The sequence below is a fragment of the Fukomys damarensis genome, unplaced genomic scaffold (assembly GCF_012274545.1).
Source record: "Fukomys damarensis isolate Sample0158 unplaced genomic scaffold, DMR_v1.0_HiC HiC_scaffold_37, whole genome shotgun sequence".
NCBI classification, from domain to species: domain Eukaryota; kingdom Metazoa; phylum Chordata; class Mammalia; order Rodentia; family Bathyergidae; genus Fukomys; species Fukomys damarensis.
In genome coordinates this window covers 28,504,134-28,523,675 of record NW_022900949.1, presented here as the reverse complement: position 1 = coordinate 28,523,675, position 19,542 = coordinate 28,504,134, and the positions used below count along the sequence as shown (strand labels likewise).

General features: G+C 44.2%; 1 protein-coding gene and 1 long non-coding RNA gene across 5 annotated transcripts in view; one reads left to right on the top strand and one right to left on the bottom strand.

The window, feature by feature from the left end:
• The window catches only part of Atg7 (autophagy related 7), a 217,464-nt gene that overhangs the window by 120,480 nt on the left and 77,442 nt on the right, over positions 1–19,542 (top strand). For all 4 annotated transcript variants that reach the window (XM_010631430.3, XM_010631416.3, XM_033759762.1 and 1 more), the window contains one exon: positions 1,570–1,692. In XM_010631430.3, the coding sequence (XP_010629732.1) occupies positions 1,570–1,692 (123 nt within the window). The remainder of the gene's footprint in view (positions 1–1,569; positions 1,693–19,542) is intronic.
• Positions 9,448–12,997, bottom strand: LOC104867124. Its single transcript, XR_781679.2, has 3 exons — positions 12,855–12,997; positions 10,790–10,869; positions 9,448–9,498 (listed from the first exon to the last, which is right to left on the bottom strand). It is a non-coding gene; the product is annotated as an uncharacterized LOC104867124 (long non-coding RNA).

Genomic DNA, 19,542 nt, shown 5'->3' with positions numbered 1-19,542 from the left:
AAAAAAAAAAAAAACAAAAACCATAAAAAAACAGCAACAAAAAAACTGCTGGCCCTTTTACTGTCTACTCTTTATGGAAGGATAGCATATATACAGAAAAGTGCACAAATCTTACGTGTCCATCTTGATGAATTCTCAAAACATTCACCTTATGTAGCCAATACCCAGATACAGAAACATTATTGGCACCTTGGACATTCCTATTTGTTATAATCTCTCCACAGATTACTGCTGTCTTGAATCCTAAAACCACTGATTCATTTCACCTGGTGGTTTTCACCTTTATACAAATGTCATACAGCACACTCTGCTTCTCCTTTCCCTTATGCAACATTGTTGAAAGAGTGTGGATGTTGTTCCTAGCTGTTCCCATGTAAATGGAGGATGGAAACATAAGAGGCTATCAGGAGTATCGGTACTATGAGTTGATGTGCTGTGCTTGTTTTTGTGTCTTCTGGCGCACATATGCACAGTTCTGCTGGGTGTGTATCTAGAAGTAGAATTGGCAGGATCATGGGGCACATAAGTTATAAAGCGATGATCTCGTTTTGTATTTTCATGAGAGTGCCGATTGTTCTATATCCTTGGTATATCCTGTCTTTTCATTTTAGACTTTTGGGAAGATTCAAAGTGGTACAGTTAAGTCCCCAATTTACAAACATTCAAATCGCAAACTTTCACAGATACAAATGGACCTTGCATTGCCAGCATTCATAAATGCGGACAGATCGCGGTAGTGGCTCACGTGCGTCCCAGACACAGTCACAGTCGTGCTGCTGTGTGCTCATTGTACAGTGCAGTGGTGACACTGCTCAGTCAGAGCCTGGAAGGAGAAAAGTTGTGACGTAAAGGGGACTGCTAGGAAGCATAAAGCAACAACCTTGAAAGCAAAAGTGAAAATATAGTATAAGATTCACTTTGTCAGGCCTACGAATGATTTGACTTAGGAACGTTCTCCCAGAATGGAACTCGTTCATAAGTTGGGGACTTACTGTATTTCATTGTGGTTTTAGTTTTAGTTTTCATTTGTCTGGTGATTTGTGACATTGAGCAACTTTCATTTGTTTTTTGACCCTTTAGATATCCTTATTTGTAAAGTGCCTGTTGACATTTATTTTTCCATTTTTTAATTATTTTTTTTTAAAAACATCTAGCTAGCTGGTATGTCATGTTTGTAACAAAAACCTTCTGTCCTTCCCTTTCCCTTGATTCTTTTGTGTTTTGGCTCATCCCTTATCTGTGATTTCTTTTCTAACAAATGAACATTAGAACCAGTAACCTCAGTTCTTCTAGAATTGTTAGTGAATTTGTGTGGAACTTACTTTATTTGGGAAAGTTTGGCATCTGAATTGGAAGATGATATTCCTTCTAATAAGGGGAAGGAGGAGGACGAAGAATATTAAATTTCCCAGTTTGGTTTTTTTTTTTACTTAGCAGATTGTATTATTCTACTTATTCTAAATTTTAATTTTAGTTTCTTTTTTTGACAGATCCTTATTAGAAATGAAAATCTTTCAGTGTGCATTTCAAATCTGCATCTTCCTTTCTAATAATAAAATATTTTTACAGGTACTTGATCAATATGAACAAGAAGGATTTAATTTCCTGGCAAAGGTGTTTAACTCTTCACATTCCTTCTTAGAAGACCTGACGGGCCTCACATTGCTGCATCAGGAAACCCAGGCTGCCGAGGTAAGAACACAGCAAGCTTTCTGTGAGGGCCGGGGACCAAAACCTACTTGGTATTTGTCCTTGTGGAGAAAGAAGGAAGTACTTAATGTTGACCTTTTCTCTGAGAGCACAAATGACTGAAGAAGTCTTCTGGTCACTGCAGAAGACCGCTTTCAGCGTGTGTGTAGGTTGCTATCCTTCAGGTGCCCCAGGCTCAGGTGCACTGCTGGAGGAAGTGCAGGGGATTGGCTCCTGTGCAGCTGGCCTTGCCAAAGCTGGGTGTGCGTGTGGCCGTTGGACAGCTGGCTCTGGTTGCCACACGTCGCATGCGTGACATGGCAGGCACTGGGCTCTGCTCGTCCTCTTCAGTAGCTGTGCGTGCCTGGCTTTGTCACACTCTGCTCCGCCTTCTCGAGCCCTGAACTTGACTAGGGAAGAGCTGCCCCATACACACCTGGGGAGAGGTAGCGTTGTTTCTCAGAATATTTTGCGTATCTTCCCTTCCGGTACTGTGGCATCATTTTTCCTTTTCTTCTATTTTTTTTCTTTTCCCTTCTTTCCTTTTCCCTACCCCTCCCACTTCCCCTGCTCCTTTAGACCTTTTCTTCCTATTTCACATTGTCAGTTACACATTTTGATCCTTATTTATACTTTTAGTTTTTCATACAAGAGAACCTATTCGGTGTTTACACATGCGTGTCCTATTTATTTCACTTAAGCGTATAGCCTCCATGTGCATCCACTTAGCTATAAATGTGTCTAGCTTCTTGTTCTTAATGGCTGAGTAGTGCTCCATTTTTTTTTTTTTTAAATCTTCTTTATCCAGTCTCCAATTGACAGGCAACTGGGCTGTTTCCAAGTTTTAGCTATTACAAACTGTCACAGCATCATTTTTTTTTCCAAAAAAACTTGAGTTTAAAACATAGCTTATCCTTTGGTTTTCCCACATGCTCACTTTCTTGGAAAGGGGGATGGTGTGCATGGTGGAGCTGTTATGGTCAGTTGATAAAATGTACGATTCCCCTCAAATGGGATGACAAGAGTGAGAGCAACATCTCATAGGTCAGCTTTTTTTCCTTCTTGTCACTTGGGTGAAGAACCTGTTGAGTGAGATGTGGCCCTCGTGTTTCTGCAAGCCGCTTCAGGAAAACCTTGATTTCTGAGACCTGCAGGAAGGCCATCGGCCACTTTCTTCCTCAGGAACACCCGGTGGAATGTGCATTCTCGGGCTGATGGAGGTCACAGGTGGAGCAGCCGGGCTGTGAGGGCTCTGCTCTCAGTGGCAGAGTTGGAGTCCAAGTCCTGGGAGTATGGAGCAGAGGAGGGGTGGGGGGAGAGTTTCACACACACTGGGAAAGCAAGATAGCACATCTGTACTCGACTTAGAACTGAAATCTTTTCTTATGCCTCTTGTTTTGGTGCTCAAGATTCCATGATTAAGCCTGGTACATTTTGCATTTTGGTTGGTCAAATGTTGATAGTCTTTTTAAAGGTTCACAAAAGAAAAGGAGTTTTAAGGAGCAATTATGACAAAAGAGATGGTGGGAAGGAGGGGCACGGGTTCTCCTGAAAGCCTGAGTTTTCCTCCCTGAAGTTATGTTTATAGTTTTGCAATCACAAACCACGCATCACATTTCCGATTAGAGATAGTAAACTGGTTGGCCGATGAGCCAGATATGGCTTGCAGCAGTGGTGTTTTTGGCCTGCCCTATTTGAAAAATCATAATTTTTACATAAAAATATGAATTTTTCCATTTCCAACATCTTTGAAAGTATTAGATCTGGCACATCTAGGACCACATTCTTTAATAGTGATGTTTAGCTGGATCTGAGAAACAAAATTTCATAGATAATGCACTTGATAGAAAACTTAAAAGCATAAAAGTCTTCTGTGAAGGGCTGGGATACAGCTTAATGGTCCTGTGCTTGCCTGGCATGTGCAAGGCCCCTGACACTGGGGAGACAACTGTGCCAGCCATGGTGGTGCATGCCTGTACCCCAGCACTTAGGAGGCTAAGGCAGGAAGAGCACTGAGAGTTCAAAGTTAGCCTGCGCTACATAGTGAGTTCCAGCCAGTCTGAAGTATATAGCAAGACACTATCTCACCAAAAAAAAAAAAAAAAAAAAAAAAAAAAAATTGTGACAACCTCTGGGAAGCTGAGGCAGGAATATCACAAGTTAGAGCCCAGCCTCAGCAATTTGGCAACTTAACAAGACTCTGTCTCAGAATAAAAAAATGAAAGGGGATGAGGATGCTATCAGCTTAGACTTGCCAACTAAATGTTACTGGGCTCTAGATTATTTGTCTGTCCTTCTGAAGTTGGATTCTAGGTTCTTTTCACCTTGAACAAAGAAATGAACAAAATGAGCAAAAAGCAGTGGCAAAGTTTATTCGACAGAGTAAAAATGAAGAGTGGGCGAGAAACTGGCTCTGCAGAGCAAGCTTGGACTGAGTTAATAGAAAAATAGGGAGAGAGCAAAGATAAAAGTACACACTGCGTCTGGGAAACATAGCGTGGGCTACTGTGGAACATTATGATGGCATCGCTCCTCATGGCCGCCTTTCTTTAAGCTGTCCGAATCTGGAGGAAAAACTTGAAAACTTCTACATCCGGGTCCTGAGAGGCAGACACCTCAGGCTGATGTCAGATCTAAACCATCCTCTCACACCTGCTTGAGCTCTCCCAGAAATCCATATGCAGAGCTTTGGGGACCTGTTCTGCACGTGTCCAGGATCTTGTAGTTAACAGGACACGCCTACCTCCCCCCACGCCCCCCCACAGCACTTTTGCCACACCTTGATCTAGCTGACGTACACATTCAGAAGTTCTTTCTTCCACAGCTGTTTTCATCATTCAGGATTGGAATTGGAAAAATGTCAATAGATGTTTGAACTAGATGGTTATATGTGACAATGCTGTATTCCTTTTCTAGAGTGGTGCTGGAGTACAAATGTAGGGCTTTATGTGTACTGGACAAGTGCCCTGAATATATATTAAAAAACATTACTGAGCATCTTTTGAAAACCTGGTGCTAGACACTGCTGGTAACTGAACTCAGGGTCAGTAACTCACGAGACACTGACCCTGGTGGGCTTAGTCCAGTGTGAAAAGCAGAGATGTAAATGCGAGTGCTGATGTCATTAAGAACATTTGTCCTTACATATCAAGTGCTAAGAGGCAGTTGCTGCTGCCCTGGAACGGGACAGCAAGGAAAGCTCCTGGGAGAGAAGAAAAGCTGCCCTCAATTAAAGGTGGAGTAGGCTGTTTAAAAGTCAGAGTTGGACGTGGGCAGGACCAGAGAGAGACCTGGGGCCTTCTGGGCTGATTTGGCCTCCAAGGCTGAGTCATCTCGTTGTGTCTCAGACTCATGGCTTGAAGCCAGAATTGCCTGAAATCAAGATGTTTATTAAGTCTCGGCTTTGTTGAGTTATAATTCATGAGCAAGAAACCTCATCCTTTTCTAAAAGTGTATAGTTCCGTGTTTTTAGTATAGAGTCCTGCTACCTTTAGCATTCTCTAGGTTTAGAACATTTTCATCACTCCCAAAACAGATTTCACACCACCAAGTGGTCACCCTCCGTCCCCCTCACCACCCCCTGGCACACAGCAGTCTCCTTTCTGTCCTGGGCACATCACACAGATAGTATGACAGTATGACCTTTTATGCCTGGCATCTTTCATTTAGCGTGATACTTTCAGGCTTTATCAATGTTGTAGCAAGATAATTCTTTTGATTTAAAGAAGTTTTGATGTTTTAAAGTTTGCTGTGTCATTTAGTAACATGTTCTTTAGTCTGTCTCCCTCAAATTATTGTTCTCTTTGAAGAACAATGCAAAGCAGATCCCTACTGGAGACAGCAAGTACCTTTATTTTCACGGAAAGGGGCATAATAATGGTCTGGAAGGGTTCCAGATTAGTGAGGCTGACTGGTATGACCCAGCTGTGTGTGCCCACCTCCTTCCCCCATCGCAAACCCCAGGTAAAGCAGCAGTTTAAGGTGGGCTACAGATTTGATCATGTTGCTGTTGAGGTTAATGGAAAACGACCAGAGGAATTTTTGTTGGTGGAGGAGCTGAGACACAGGGTGTGGATCAGGCCTGGGGAACCAGACTTACAAAGGTTGATGACTTGGGGGTGACAGAGTGTGAGAGTGAGGACGGCTGGATGGCACTGAGAATGGAGACGGGGCTGGGAGGAAGGAAAGGTCTGGTAAATTGACACTGCCAGATAAAGGAGAACTGTCCTCTTGAATTTACCACAGTGAGGACAGGCCAGTGCAAAGTCTCGGTTCTATACCCGGTACCAAAAAAAAAATTAAGTGAGAAATATGTGTGGTAAGAACCAGGAAACACACACCTGCCTGCAATCCCAGCACTGGGGAGTCTCAGGAGGATCCCCAGCAGCTCGAGGCTAGCCTCCATATTTCTCTCTCTCTCTCTCTCTCTCCCTCTCTCTCCTTCTCTCTCTGAAATGTGTTAGATTAATTGAATCTCAAGCTGTAGGATCAAAAATTTTAAATTCCACAGATCTGCCATTTGCCTTTGTCCCTGTTACATCTCCTAAAGAAGGGGCCTTGGACAGTATTTGCACTCCATCTGGCTGCCACATGACAGCCACACTCTGCCCATGGAGTGTAGAGGGCTCCATGGAGAAAGGCCCTGCTCAGTTTCTCCCCTCTTCAGAGGCTGCCATATAAATTTAGGAATTTCTTTACTTTCAAAGCCCCAACTGAGAATGGAGTTGGATATTTAGAGACTGGCCCTAACTCCATATTCCTCCCAGATCTCTTCCTCCTGTTTGGAACCCAAAGAAATGGCCTTAAGGTGATGAACTGTAGGACATCCAAGGCATGGTTCTGTTCAGAAGCTCAAGAAGTGTTTTTCAATTGCTGCAACGTTGTTTTGGGGAATGTAAAGTAGTATAACCACTATGGAAATCAATATGAAGCTTCCTCAAAAAACTGAAACTAGAAATTCCATTTGACCCAGCTGTTCTCCTTATGGATATCTTCCCAAAGAGGTAAAACCATCACATTAGAGTGACACCCGTGTTGTCTTGGTTACTTTTCTCATAGCTGAGACATAATACTTACCTCCCAAAGTTAAAAGGAGGAAAGGTTTATTTGGCTCCCAGTTTGTAGAGGTTTCAGTCTATAATCGGCTGGTTCCAAGGCAGGGTGGCATGGCAGAGGGCCGTCACAGAGGAGAAACAGTCCACAGCAGAGCAGGAAGGCAAGAGCATGTTAGTCCTTTTTTTGTCCCTTATATTTTATGCAGCCTACGCACCCTAAGGCAGATGTAGCACTCACACCCTTAGTCGTAGCCAAAACTGCCAAACCAATCAGTGAACAGACTTAGTAATCACACACCTTTGTTACCAGCACCACACACTATACATTAGCCCCCTCTATGACTGCAAGAGGCTTTGGGGAGATATCTAGACACAAGCCATAATACATGTAGCCTTTTGTAGCAACACAACTCAAAAGCTAAATCTGGGAGTGACCTACATGTCCATCAGCAGATGAATAAAGAAAATCTGTTTACACACAGTGGCGTACTGCTCTGCCATAAAGAAGCAGCTTTAGTCATTTTTAGAAAATCAGATGCACCTTGAGACCATAATGTTAAGTGAAATAAATCAGATACACAAGCTTCAGTATTACCTGGTTTCTTTAATATGAGAAACCTGAAATATAAATAAAGAACAAAAGATAGATTATAGGAAGTAGGGAGCTAGATCTTTCTCCGATGGAAAGGGAACTGTGGGGGAACACCCCCATTGATTATGCCCCAAGCAGGCTATAAGCAGTGCAGTCTGTAAAGAGTTAACCCTATAATTGGCTTGTTTATAGAAGGTCATCTGGCTGAAGCCTACATGTCAAGGTCAAAGTGACTCACGCCTAAATTCCATTCCCAGAGTTAAAACCTCCTTTTTTAAAAAGACAAGGTTAGTTATTAACCACAACCTATATATTTTCTGTTCTGCTCCTAATTCAAGAATGCTTTGTCTTTCCTTTACAAGCCTGGCCTACATCAGTAATTTGTCCGTAGCAACTACACGTCCTCTCACAGAGCCCCTTTACCTCTGCCTATGATGTCACCAATAAATATGGACAGCTCAGGTGCTCCAGGCCTTTGCTTGTTCAGCCTTTCTTGCACAACCGTTGGTCATCCTGTCTCCCCATTTCTGTCTCTTTGATTCTGAGTTTTTCTTTTAAGCTTGGGTCATAGCACTGAGCAAGATATCAGAACCCATTGATGAGTTTCTGGTGGAGAGCAAGAGGTGGGGAGGGCGAGAGAGGGAGGAGGGGGAGAAGGATGAAAATCAAATTGAGATGTGTCGTGTACGCATGAGGACACAAGCATAAAACTAAAAGGCTGCTGCATTGTTGAGGAAACCATGTGAATGCATGAGCCTGTTTCTTACAGTTTTTACAATTTATCCTCCTGGGATTTTTCCTCATTCTGTGACTAGAGTACTGAGGGTTTGGATGTATTTACTTTGTTCCAAGTGTGGGTTCAGCAGTGTGCAGGGAGAAATGCCAAAACATTTTCAAGTTGAGTCTAAAGAGAAAACAGTGATTTTTAAGAGCAGGGCTGGTATGTCCTTGAGAAGTTCACATTCCCGGTCTCCTACCCCAGTGCCCCTCCTTAGTTTTGAAAGTTTGGGAGTTCTGCGATTCCAGGACTGACCTTTGGCTTTCTTTTATTCCCTAGCCTTGACTACACTGCCAATGTTTGATGTGTGTCACTCAGTTGTGATTTCTGAGTTGCGTTCACAGCACTCCCTTAGGTTAATCTGTATTTTTGTGAAGTTTTATGCAAAAGAGAATTTGCATTCTGCAGATCTGACGATTCACAAATGATCATTTAAAAGGAAAGTTTAGCGCCAACTATCACATAGGCTGTAAGATAGAATCCAGTGTGGCAGACTCCCAAACGGGGCTGACCAGATGGTTCAGTCCTGAATTAAAATTCCCCTTTCTGACTCATCCACTGCGATCTTGGAATTCCAGAGTAGAGTAGAATGGTTGTTTCTTGCATAGCGAGGACGTTGGATAAGAATGCTTTGGTCATGTGATGTATGACTCGTAGGCACTGTAGATCCTCTTGCAGCCAAGTAAATAACACAATCAACAAGTGCTTCAGCCAGGGCTTTTGCTCTTACACTGAGCTTTTGGCCTATCCTCCTCACAGCTGGTTTTGATTTGGTTCCCGTGGAATATTTTTCTGTTTTGTTTTGTATTTAATAACAGTCAGATATTTATGCACTGCTTCATCAATAGCCTCTGATGACAAATATGCCTTTGGAGGCTGGTAGAAGCTGTGGGAAACCCCCATGTCAGCACTCGGCCCCGTTTCCAGCCGAGAGAGACCAGATCGCCCTGGGAACTGACCTGGCCTACAGTGAGTCCAGTCTCTTTCCCAGAATGCTCGGCTTGCTCTCTTCCACCCTCCACAGGCCCATCCTGGGACCATGCCCTGCCCCAGTTTTTCCTTGTGCAACAGTCCCTCAAGACACAGCCTTGGCCCTCTCTCCTAAATGAGGGGAGGAGAGGCAGAAACAGCAGGCAGAGAGCCATCTACTTCTTAGCTTAGAAACTAGAGCTGGTTTTTGGAATGAAGTTTGGCAATATCTCATTCAGAGCTCGCTTTATAAAATGTGTCCCTTTTATTTGCTGTCAGAGTCATCGGCAGGGATTTAAGATGTTAGCTAAGTTGGCGTTGGAGAAGGATCCAGTTAGAGATGAGAGAGTGAAGTCTGAGCCTGCTCCCCACCCCGCACAAGAGGAGTCTTGGATTGGTGTGGTCCACTTGGAGGCCTGCAGGAGAGCGAAAGGAGAAATCATCAACTCCGAAAGCTAAGCAGAGACAGTGAATATTAGGGTCAGAACATGGGCATGCCGATTTCCCCACTAAAATGAGAGTCTTGAACCATGTGAAATCATTTATAGCTCAGAATCACCAGATCTGACCAAGGAGAAAGGTGGTCAGTTTGTGTATCCAAGTGTTTAAAAATGTATCAAAATGATCATCTTCTATAAATTTTATAAATGTCCTCTGGTATATGTTTTATCTGTCTGCCATGGCCAGAAACATTTTGGATATCTTTTGAAACTGGGATCTACTTTGAGATGCTATCTTAAGAGACGGTGTAGTGGTGCTGTATATATAAATGCACAATGATACAGTATAGCCTGGAGCTTGGCTCATTCTTCATATGTGGTGCCCAGGAACTGGGCCTTCTTCATAAATGCAGGTCCACACTGATGTACAAGGTGTGAAAGTGCGCAGTGGACGTTTAAATTTTTAAAATTTATTACAGTAAGCGACATTGTCACGAATCCCCCACATTCCTTCCCTCACTTCGGACACATTGACCCATTCATTGTTCTTTCCACTTTCTGAAGCAATTCCAGGAAGACCTCGCTTGTGAGGCTCTTAGCCGATTGTGATAGAAAAGAAACACTGACAGAAGCTGCCGAGTATCACCCAACAGAAGGCCAGGCTCATAACAATACAACAGCATGTCCTCATCCGCCTCTTTGCTGGACATGGCGCTGTGTGACTTCTGGCTCTGCCCAAACGTCAAAATGACCATGAGAGTCCAGTGTTTTGAATCGATTGAGGTTACTCAGGCAGCCACAAAAGTGCAGCTAAAGACCCTCAGGCAAGACGAGCTCCAGAACTGCTCCAGAAAGTGGCGAGAAGAACAGGCTGTGTGTTTGAAGGGGGGTCATGTTTGAGGGGGGTTAATGGCAATGTGTCTTTCACTGTAATAGTTTTAAACATTGACTATGTGTTTCAATCATGGATCCTAATTAAGTGCTTGATAAAAATGCTGCTAACTCAGGCAGGCTTCTAAAGATGAGCAACGACACTATCTTTTTTTTGAGTAATGGCAGTTTCTTTAGACAGTTGAATGTTTAATGTCTGAGGAGTTTCTTTAAAAATAAGCTACATCACAGGGTGAACCTTGGGAGCATAGGAGTAGCAGTCCCTGGCCTGGGTGGAAAGCCCGAGTTCCTATTCTTTCTGCTTGCATGGTTGCTTCTGGCAGGACCTCAGGCCATGGCTGTGTATGACTGGGGCCATTTACTTAACCTCACTGACCTTCATCATCTTCATCTGTAGAACAAGATTAATAATTCCTACTCTCCACAGTAACCATGAGCAGTTAAATAAGAAAGCACCTGATAAAAGACAAAACGTAAATTGAACTGCATCAAAATTTAAAATTTTGTTCTTCAAAAGATGCCATTAAGAAAATTTTTAAAAATCAACCCACAGAATGGGAAGAAATATCTTTTTGCAAATCAAGTATCTCTTAAGGGACAGGACATACAGGGGATTGTTAGAATTCAGCAACAAAGACTTATGACGTAATTGAATAATGGACAGGCCTGGAGATGTAGCTCAGTGTGCAGCACCTGTTTTGCGTGTGTGAGACCCTGGATTACATCCTCAACACCATCTCCTGCAAAGGGCAGTGGATTCAAACAGGCATTTTTCTAGAGAAGTAAGGTGACTAACATGAAAATGGTTTAACGGTTACAAGTGTTGGCAAGGATGGAGAGAAATTAGGGCCATCATACACTGCTAGTAGGGATGTAACATTCTACAGCTGCTTTGGAAAAGTTTGGCAATTCCTTAAAATGCAGTGGGCCAAGAATTCAGCTCAGTGGTTCCGCTGCCTGCCTTGTAAGTTCAAGGTCCCAAGTTCAAATCCTAGTACCAAAAAAAAAAAAAGTTAAATACCTGGATATTATATAGCCCAAGGATTCTGGTCCTAGATGTATAGCCAAGAGGAATCAAAACATGGGCACATAAAATTTGGATACAACTTAGAACACTTGAAGTATTTTGAATGTTTATATCATTAAGCAATGACAAATGAGGCCAGGGATTTAGCTCAGTGGTTCAGCCGCCTGCCTCACAAACACAAGGACCCGAGTTCGATCCCTGGTACAAAAAAAAAAGAAATGACAAATGTTTGAGCAAATGGACGTGTTTAACTTGACTGAACATCATGCAGTGTGTATGCATCAAAGCCTCTCAGGACACTCTGTTAATACATACAGTTTTTTTATAGGTTAAAAATTAAGTTTAAAAACTTGTACATAAATGCCCCTAAGACTATTCATAATAGTCAGAGAGTAGAGGCAACACAGATAGCCACTTACTGATCAGTGAATGAATAAAATGTGGCTATTGCATCAGAATAGCAATGGAGTATTATATGGCAGTGAAAAGGAAAGAATAGCTGATATGATATTATGGATGAACATTGGGACTATTGTACTAAGTTAAACTGGTCACGAGGGCCCTATTGTAGGACTACATTTATATGAAATGCCCAGAATTTTAAAATTCATGGAGTCAGAATATAGATTAATGATCACTGGGGTACAGAAATGAAGATCTGGGGGGATATGCTCATAGGCAAAGGTTTCTGTTGGAGGCAGTGACACATCTGGCCTTAGTGATGATGGTTGTACAGCTGTGAGTGTCCCAAAACCACTGAGTGGTTGCCATCATGGTGACTTGACCGGCCATGTGCTTTATATATGGATGAAGGTGCTCAAAAGCCCACGAGGGGTGTCTAACCCTCAGCACAAAGTTGGGGGGCTTCCTGATCGCTCTGTCCTTCCTCCAGCTCTCTCTGCCTGTGACCAGCCATCATAGGTCATTAGCCCACTGTTGGAAAGCATGAGTTCTGCCTAGATCATGACACCAGTCTCTTCTGACTTCATTGTGCCTCAGCTTTCAGAGCATTCATCTCTGCTCAGCCCATATCCTTTCTTGCACCATGACTGCCAGTAAATATCCAGGGCAAACCAATGGGGTCCCTGCCCAACTGCCTCCCTTGGGTGCCTTCTGAGAGGAGATGGGGTCAAGATGTCAGCTGTAGCCATGGAGGGAGGGTCCGGGAAGAGGCCAGCACTTTGTTGCCTACTTGTATAAATTTCAGCGAGCATTTTGAAGATCCAAATCCCAACCTGGGTCACATTTTTTTTAATGGCCCTTTTAACACAGAATTCTCCCAAGATTTTTTTTAGTTTCAGAATTCTCAGGCACACAGAAAATCTGAACTGAAGGTGGATGAATGTCCATAGTCCTTCCACCCAGATTTAGCAAGTATTCTTTGCTGCACATGGTTTGTTGCTGTCTTGCTCACCCACTTGATGGTTCACACCTGCTCTTCCTCTCCTCAAAGGATTTGAAAGCACATTTTATATACACTGGCATCTCGCCACCAATCCTCATCAGAAACTGCTACACACACACATGTTCTTCTGTGTACGCAGCGCCATTATGATGAGATAGCGAGCTAATTCCATCGTGCTACCTAAAATTCCAGCCATGCCCACATTTCCCCAGTAAGTCACAGGACTTCAAGCCTTTGTTTCTTCATCAACATGGTGGCGCCTTTCTACCCGCACAGCCTGTTACCATATGTAAGCAGCAGGCCCTTGGTGTGTATAAACTCGACTGTGTCTTCTCAGTACCCTCGACGCTCTGTCCCTTCTCCCCACAGAGGTCCTGCTGCCCTCGAAGGCTTCTTTGGGGATCACCTGAGTATGCTGATCTGATGGTAGTGGCCAAGGATCCAGCCAGCCCTGAGCAGTGGGTCCATTTCCCTGCCTGAGGCTTTTAGAGTCCTGTGGATACCATTTTCATTATTTCATGAAGCCCAACAGCACCCCTATTCTGGGGGTTGAACCCAGGGTCTTCACACAGAGCTATGTCCCCAGCCCTATTTTATTTTGAGACAGGGTCTTGCTGAGTCACTAGGTTGTCCAAGCTGGGCTTGAACTTGTGATCTTCCTGCTTCAGCCTCCCAAAGTACTGGGATTGCAAGCATGTACCACCATGCACAGCTCAGAATATTTTAGCTTTAAGATTTCATTGACCAACTAAACAATCAAATTTAATAAGCAGACACTCTGGTCTCTAAAGGGAATGGAATACCGGTTTGCCTGGCCAGGTCAGAAGCTTTGATTGGAAGTGTGTATGCCTTTAGATGATGACATTGGTAAAATCCATGGATGAATCCTGCTGGGCTAGAGGGGTTTTTCAAGAGCAAATCTTGAGTGAGAATTTCAAGACCAAATGGATTTTGGGGGGTGGGAAAGCAGAGCCTGTGGCCAGGGCATGGCCAGGCTGACTTCCTGCCACCCATGGCCCGAGTGGGGGCTCCCCAGAGGTGTTCTTGCTGTTGGCCTGGGGCCTATTTTTCTAGGGGCTGTATTTTCACAGCTGACCCTTCTCATTTGCAAGCCTAACAGCTGTGATGTGTTGAATTTGGGGAGTTTCCATGCTTTGAGACTGTAAAATTAAATCGGTTCGTGGTTCTCAGCTGTGGGGGGACAGGATGGGAGGGGAATGTGAAATCTCCCAAGGTGTTTATGTTTTAAAATGAAATATTCTTGGTGTTTTGTCACAGCTCCTAGCAGCCAACATATATTTGCCAACTCTGCCAAGTTGACGGTGGTGTGGGAACCACAGTGGGTCAGGCCAAGCCTTCCAGGGTGACTGGAGTGGGTGTGGGACAATGCAAAGATGGTTCCATTGCCTCTGCAGGGCCGGGAAGGGTCAGGTGAGGGAGATGTAGGCCAGAGAGGGCTCTGGGAGGTCTCTGCAAGTGTCAGAGAAGAGAGGAGAGATGGCTCCAGCAGGTGTGGTCTCTGCTGCAGAGTTCCAAGAGCAGCAGATGCAATAATATATGTAAACTCCAGGGCACCTTTGTGTCCTGTCTTGTGAGACCCACAAGGGTCGATGGCCCATTTTATAGAGGGGGTTGCCGGGGGTCCGAAAGGAAGTGACGTGATAATTGAACTTTGTTCATCTTAGCTGTGCTCAGTCATTACCTGGTCGTGAGGCTTAAACATCGTCCCTAAGGCTGGGGGCAGAGAGAGTGCTCGGTTGTGTCCTGCTTTAGTGAGCTGCTCTGTGACCTCCTGAGCTCAAACCTTCCCAGAAGCCCTTTTGCCATTGACTGCTGTTCTTTCCTGACAGGTGCATTCTTGGGGACCCTGGTTTCTTCCTCCGTATAGATCATCCTGGGGCAGTGCTTGACTTTCTCACTCTTTAAGTGACTTCTCTTAAAATCTATGGGGTTAAAGTTTTCCTCACTGGTGAATTTGCAACTCCCATCTCTGGACTTATATTGGGAAAAAGGCAGGCAACACATAACTTCCTGTCTGGCCTTAACTTTTTCCTAAATTGGGAAAAGAAGTGAGCTGTTCACCACTTGCTTCTGATCATAAAACAGAAAAGTCTGTGTTAAACTGGAAGTATCTGCATCTACTGTTGCTGCACAGAACAATGGACTTTCTAATTACAAGTAGGAGAGGGCTGTGGGTGTTGGCTTTGCTTTTTGTTTGTTTGATTTGGTTCTGGGGAAGGAACCCAGGGCCTCACCGGTGCTAAGCGTGTGCCCTACCCCTGAGCTAAACTCTCGCCCCTTGTTTTCTTTTAATTTGCTGCTAATTGAAAGTATTTGTGTTTATTCTATCTTAATCTTCCTTGGAAAAATTTGTACCTAATTCTGCCTAACATTTTATTAAAAAGAAAGAAAATTGGCTTCATAAATTTTTTTTAAAACACACAGAAAATACTTGTGTTGTTTCTGTTTAACTTGAGCTATAAACATCTAACTGATGTTTTAAAGCCCCATTTCAGAACCAGGCTTTTAGAGATAGAGTCCATGTCCAAATATTTATTGGTTTATTTATACTCTGTTCCTTCTTCCCTCCTCCTCTCTTTGAGCAGTGACCTGTGGACATAAAACTGAACTAGGCCAAGGTAATAGCAGCTGAGCTGTCTTCAGCCCTTTTAGGTTTTTTGAGACAGAGTCTTTCTATGTAGTTCACACTGGCCTTGAACTCATGGCAGTCTTCCTGCCTCAGCCTTCTGAGTGCTGTGATTACAGGCTTGCGCCATCATGCCTGCTGTCTTCAGCTAGGAGTGTGGACTTCTGGGGCAGCAGAGGATTTGGGTCTGGAAAGTAGAGAAACCCTTCTGCTCCTGCCATGGGCTGACACCTACCCAACAGAGGAAGTGGTGTGATGTGCTCTGAAACTCTTAGAAGGGCAATACAAACCCTTGTTCTTATAAGATAAATGCTTATGAATCAAATGCAAACCCCTTGTCAGTTTTTAAATGAGAATGTTAATATTTTTTGAACTTTATGCAAGCCCTAGCCGTCCAAATGGTAGTTCATATTAAATGACTAGCAGAGTGCCTGGGATTAGCAATAGGTGGATTTATTGTGGCAAAACCTATTTAAAAACCAATCTGATTTTGGTTTTGGGGTATATGAATATATATTATCTTTCCCCAAAAAATCTATAAACTTTGTAACATATAACAGTGACAACTGCTTGATTAAATGAGTTTTTTAAGAGGACATTTGTGTCTGTCTTGAAATTGGCTCCCCAAGAAGTAGGAGACATGCATTCTTTTCTCTAGTTAGCCTCATGTATTCCCAAAGGAGATGGGCCCAAAATTGGTGGATGCTGGGATGATAAAGTAGCATGGAATCTGCATGTCACCTGCAGGTATCTGACTGTGTGCTGTGTGCTGTCTCTGCTACAACAAGTGAGAACATATGAATGCTGTAGAGACCATTGTTACGCTGTGCTGTTGAAGGAATAATGCAAGAGAAAAAGCTTGCTCTTGTTCACTACAGACTTAAGTTTTGGTTTTTCTTTTCTTTCTTTTTTGTTTGTTTGCCCCTTCTTCCTCCAGTTCGTTCCCTCTTCTTGCTGAAGCTGTTTCCTTGACCCAGGTATGCTCGTTGCCGTCCTAGTCCTCTGACTGAAGCCACTGCTTTTTCCTTGCACCCGAGGTGCAGATGGGCCGCTGAAAGTTCTGGTGGGAAAACACTGCACATATTGAAGGCAGTTTGTTATTACTGGGGAGCAGAGGAGTAACATGATCCAAAGAACCCTCCCTGAAAATTTAAGTGACGATCAAGAGAATTTCCCCCTTGCTTTTATGTTAATATTTTTCGAATGATCTGCAAAACATGCACACACACACACACACACACACACACACACAGCATAAAATGCTAGGTGTCCTGTACTGACTGTGGAATATAAACCATCCAGGTCCGAGGATGCCGTCTCACCCTCCCCCAGTCTGAGGTCTTGCTCCCTGAGCACGGCCCTGGTAGGTAGCTGCCCAGGAGACTCCTGTGACGATCATTTCCCTGCTTTTCTGTACATCTTTTCAGTGCAGTGATCCCTGAACGGTGTAAATCCACCTGCCCATGTGAGCCTTCAGGCTGCACCCCGCCACTGTGTGCAGGCATCCATGCCTCACTCTGGCCACTGCCATGTGGTGCTCCCTGGCCCCACAAGCCAGCCTCCCCTTATGGACTTGTTGCAGTGCCTCATTCTGGGTCCTCACTGCCGGCTGGCGCATCTCTTGGGGCGCTGTGCAGCATTTTTCCAGCTCTGCTTCTCACGATGTTTTTTCATTGCCCTCCTCTTCTTAGTGAGGAAAATGTGATATGAAAATTCTAGAATTTATATTAACCCTAATTATAGGACGTCACTGGGTCGGGTTGAGGTTTGGAGGGCACCCAATGATTATAACATCCAAGATTTTTTTCACCCCCAAAACCCAATTTGTGCTTCTCTGGAGGATTCGATCACCCTAACGAGAGCATGTGCTCCAAGTTCTTTGCTTGGGGTCAGAATTGTTGGGTCAAAGAAAAAGTACATCTCCAGGTTTATTTGATCATGACAGACATTTTCCAGTGCATTTGTATCAACCACAATGATTACCAGTAGGATATGCAGTTTGCCCTTAGGATATGCAACCATACCAAGCATAGTATTGAATTTTTGCTAGGCATTAGGCTTTGGATTTGTGTTTCCCAGTTAGTACTGAGTTTGAAATCTTATGTTTATCACTCATCTGGACCCTCTTCCCTGCTGACTTCTCTGCTGCTCTCTTCAAAGCTCCTGTATGTTACACTTGTGCAAATCTCTATTAGGAGAAAGTGCAACAATGTGCCCTAGGTACTCACTTGGAAAATCTGATGAGATGAGGTGATTGCAGCTCTAATCCCAGAGGAGCCGTTTGACTTGGTCATAGTCCCACACCTCTGGCCTCTGCATCCTTATTTACTAAGCAGAGTATTGGCTTCATTAGAGCTGTTGGTATCAACCCTGGCTGCCCATCAGAATGGCCTGGGGTATTTTTTGAAAATATTTGTGTTTGGACCACACCTGCACCAGAAACCCCAATTCAATCAGATTAGAGGTTAGGTTACGGAATCCATCCAGCCTCCCATTCTGCCATAGTGAGAGCAAGTCTTTAATGCCCGAATGTTGTGGTTTCTGATCTCCTCTGGTCCATTCTCTGATTTGAGTGTGCCAGAGGACTGCTCTCTGAGGACTGATACCTGATTTTGCAGTGAGATATAAACAAGTTAGTCTCCACGATGGAAACTTTCCTCCCATCCCTGCAACATTGGGTCAGTGTTGCTTCCGGCTCCCGTCTGCCACCCACGGCCATGTGCTCACCGTCCAACACATGGAGACACTTTATATTTTCAGAGTATCCACCTGCATTTGCTCAGGATCATCATAGCAATCATCTTCAATGGCAGACTCTTAGTGGTCGTCCAGACCTGGTTATGAATGTCAGAAACCAAAAACTTGCTATATTTTTATAACATAGAACAGTAATTTATTGCTTCAAGGAACCAAGCCATTAACTTGTGGTCCCAAGAATTCTAGAGTGGGGAATTTCATGTCAGGACCATCTTTGTTTTTATCATGCATCTCTCTTTCTGCTGATTCAGTTCTTTCATTGCCAGTAGTTTTCTTTCTTTTCTTTTTCTTTGAGTGTAACAAGAAACATGGGCTGAGACATTTCCAAAATCTTACTCTTCCTATAAAAGCATCTTTTCAGTGGCTTCAAAAGGGAAAATCCCAGATAAGGTCTGTGATTGGCCAGGCCCTGAGTCACATGGTCACTCAGGAAGGGCTGCTCTGATTGGCCAGTGTGGGCTGGGGTGATTGGCAGTTGCCTCAGAACCACCTGGTTGGGGGTGGGGGTGGGGGTGGGGAGAGACTGTCCCCAAAGAGGAGGGGGTGAGTGGGTACATGGTGCTAGACACAGGGCACAGGTTAAGGAAGGAAGGTCATTTGTGAGTCCACTGGGCTCTTAATGCTACTCCTGTGTATGTTCTGTCCCTCCTGAACAATTCTGTTCCTCTGTGTGCAATTCAGAGTAAGGAGCATGACATTCGGGTCCCCAGATTGGCTCCCAGGTTTGTCATACTCTGCTTTCTGTACTAGCTCCCAACTCTTAAGCTAACCAAAAACCAGAAAAGAGCTCTTTATTCATTGAGTCTTTTAGAGAGCTAGCTAGACAGCAGCCCTCCTTCCTCCTACCGCTCAAACGGAGAAGGAAGTGCCGCCCCCCCCGCCGCCCCCCAGGAGCACAGTGCTGCTTCCTTTCTCCCTAAGGCACAGAGATTTCCTGCCTGGGGGAGGCCATGCCTCTCCGGGACAGAGCTCTGGCCCCTTCTGGGACCTGGCAGACTCCTTCACAGGTTATCCTGAGATCAGGCTGAGCTTTTTCTTTCAGCCCAGGTGGCCGTGGCTGGTAACAGCATCTTGGGCCCAGGCATGTGCCTGTAGTTTCTCTGCAGTCTAAGAAATTACTTAGCATGCTGGAACTTGTTGATAAACCCAGGTCTGTAATTAGGAACATAGACGACACAATGCAGGCCTCACACAAATGAGCTGTTGTGGGGTGTTACAGGCCCCTGTGGGTTATTCCACTGAAGAGCAGGAGGGATAGATGCTGGTGGCTGGTGAACAAATTGCTGCCAGATG